This window comes from Rana temporaria, chromosome 12 (genome assembly GCF_905171775.1).
Source record: "Rana temporaria chromosome 12, aRanTem1.1, whole genome shotgun sequence".
NCBI classification, from domain to species: Eukaryota; Metazoa; Chordata; class Amphibia; order Anura; family Ranidae; genus Rana; species Rana temporaria.
This window is the reverse complement of record NC_053500.1, coordinates 140,649,534-140,652,033: the sequence shown is the minus strand read 5'-3', so window position 1 is coordinate 140,652,033 and position 2,500 is coordinate 140,649,534. Positions and strand designations below refer to the sequence as shown.

Genomic DNA, 2,500 nt, shown 5'->3' with positions numbered 1-2,500 from the left:
GAGTGAATGTGAATGGGAGTGACTTTATAATTATTAATCAGCTGCTGCGCCTGCAGGGCTCTGAGGAAAGGGTCAGGGTCTGCATCCCTTTAGACGTCTCTTTGGGAGAATCTCACCAAAAATGACATTTTTGTTGCAGGGGATACCCAAAATCTGACTTGTATCTTAGTGCAGACTTCTGGAAAAATCTGTGAGCCAATCACACAAGCAGGAAATTACATTCCTGGGGGGGGGGGGGGATGGGTTCTGTCATACCATCTGTGTACGGAGCGCCTCCAGGTGGCCATATTGTATTTCTGGGGGGCGCTCTGTATACCATCTGTGTAAAGAGCCCCTCCAGGTGGCCATATTGCATATCTGGGGGGGGCAATCTGTATACCATCTGTGTACAGAGCCCCTCCAGGTGGCCATATTGTGTTTCTGGGGGGCGCTATGTATACCATCTGTGTACAGAGCGCCTCCAGGTGGCCATATTGTGTTTCTGGGGGGGGGGGGGCGCTCTGTATACCATCTGTGTACGGAGCGCCTCCAAGTGGCCATATTGTATTTCTGGGGGGCGCACTGTATACCATCTGTGTACAGAGCGCCTCCAGGTGGCCATATTGTATTTCTGGGGGGCGCTCTGTATACCATCTGTGTACGGAGCGCCTCCAAGTGGCCATATTGTATTTCTGGGGGGCGCACTGTATACCATCTGTGTACAGAGCGCCTCCAGGTGGCCATATTGTATTTTTGGGGGGCGCTCTGTATACCATCTGTGTACAGAGCGCCTCCAGGCGGCCATATTGCATTTCTGGGGGGCGCTCTGTATATCATCTGTGTACAGAGCGCCTCCAGGCGGCCATATTGCATTTCTGGGGGGCGCTCTGTATATCATCTGTGTACAGAGCGTCTCCAGGTGGCCATATTGTATTTTTGGGGGGGCGCTATGTATACCATCTGTGTACAGAGCGCCTCCAGGTGGCCATATTGTGTTTCTGGGGGGGGGGGCGCTCTGTATACCATCTGTGTACGGAGCGCCTCCAAGTGGCCATATTGTATTTCTGGGGGGCGCACTGTATACCATCTGTGTACAGAGCGCCTCCAGGTGGCCATATTGTATTTCTGGGGGGCGCTCTGTATATCATCTGTGTACAGAGCGCCTCCAGGTGGCCATATTGTATTTTTGGGGGGCGCTCTGTATACCATCTGTGTACAGAGCGCCTCCAGGCGGCCATATTGCATTTCTGGGGGGCGCTCTGTATATCATCTGTGTACAGAGCGCCTCCAGGTGGCCATATTGTATTTTTGGGGGGCGCTCTGTATACCATCTGTGTACAGAGCGCCTCCAGGCGGCCATATTGTATTTCTGGGGGGCGCTCTGTATACCATTTTTGTACACAGAGCCTCCAAGTGGCCATATTATATTTCTGGGGGGCACTCTGTATACCATATGTGTACAGAGCGCCTCCAGGTGGCCATATTGTATTTCTGGGGGGCGCACTGTATACCATCTGTGTACAGAGCGCCTCCAGGCGGCCATATTGCATTTCTGGGGGGCGCTCTGTATATCATCTGTGTACAGAGCGCCTCCAGGTGGCCATATTGTATTTTTGGGGGGCGCTCTGTATACCATCTGTGTACAGAGCGCCTCCAGGCGGCCATATTGTATTTCTGGGGGGCGCTCTGTATACCATTTTTGTACACAGAGCCTCCAAGTGGCCATATTATATTTCTGGGGGGCACTCTGTATACCATATGTGTACAGAGCGCCTCCAGGTGGCCATATTGTATTTCTGGGGGCTTTTATATGCCCTAAAATCAGCACAAGAATAGCATTTCCACCATCTATTATCAACTACTATCCTGGAGATTAGATAGATAGATAGATAGATAGATAGATAGATAGATAGATAGATAGATAGATAGATAGATAGATGTTTAGTATCTCTTGTTGACAATAGATGGTGGAAATGTTATTCCTGTATATAGAATAATAAATACATATATACATTATCTCTATAGAAATACATGAGAGAATTTCTGGTTACAATGAAGCGTACATATTATACATTGTTACAAACCTTCGGATGGTCAGGACTGCAAAGAACCAAATCGGCTTTAGGGCTGTAAAAAAATAAAATGAAATATTAAACAGATTTGCATGTAATCTTTTTTATTTTTTACAGTCTGAATATTTGGCGTTTCATCTGCAAGATATTACCATAAAATGTAATAAAAATAATTTATAAAAATAAATAAAATAATGAAATTGTGATTGTAGGGGGGGGGGGGGTCTCTCCTGTGTTCTCTCCACAGTAGGGTGACCACGTGTCCTGGATTGCCCGGAAAAGTCCCACATTTTGCAGGTCTGTCCCGGGCAGTTTCATTCCAGGACATTACAGTGTCCCAGAATAAAACTGACACAGCCAACCCTCCGGGCCAATCTGATGCCCCCAAAAAAGGCCGCCACAGCACCGCTTTACTCACTGACAGTACTTGTCCTGGCCGGGAATGCCTG

At 48.2% G+C, this 2,500-nt stretch overlaps 1 protein-coding gene across 1 annotated transcript in view; it reads left to right on the top strand.

Annotated features, from left to right (window-relative positions):
• Positions 1 to 2,500, top strand: part of LOC120918386 — a 26,251-nt gene that overhangs the window by 15,357 nt on the left and 8,394 nt on the right. Inside the window, exon 3 of the mRNA XM_040329931.1 lies at positions 192 to 199. Coding sequence (XP_040185865.1) covers positions 192 to 199 — 8 coding nt within the window. The remainder of the gene's footprint in view (positions 1 to 191; positions 200 to 2,500) is intronic.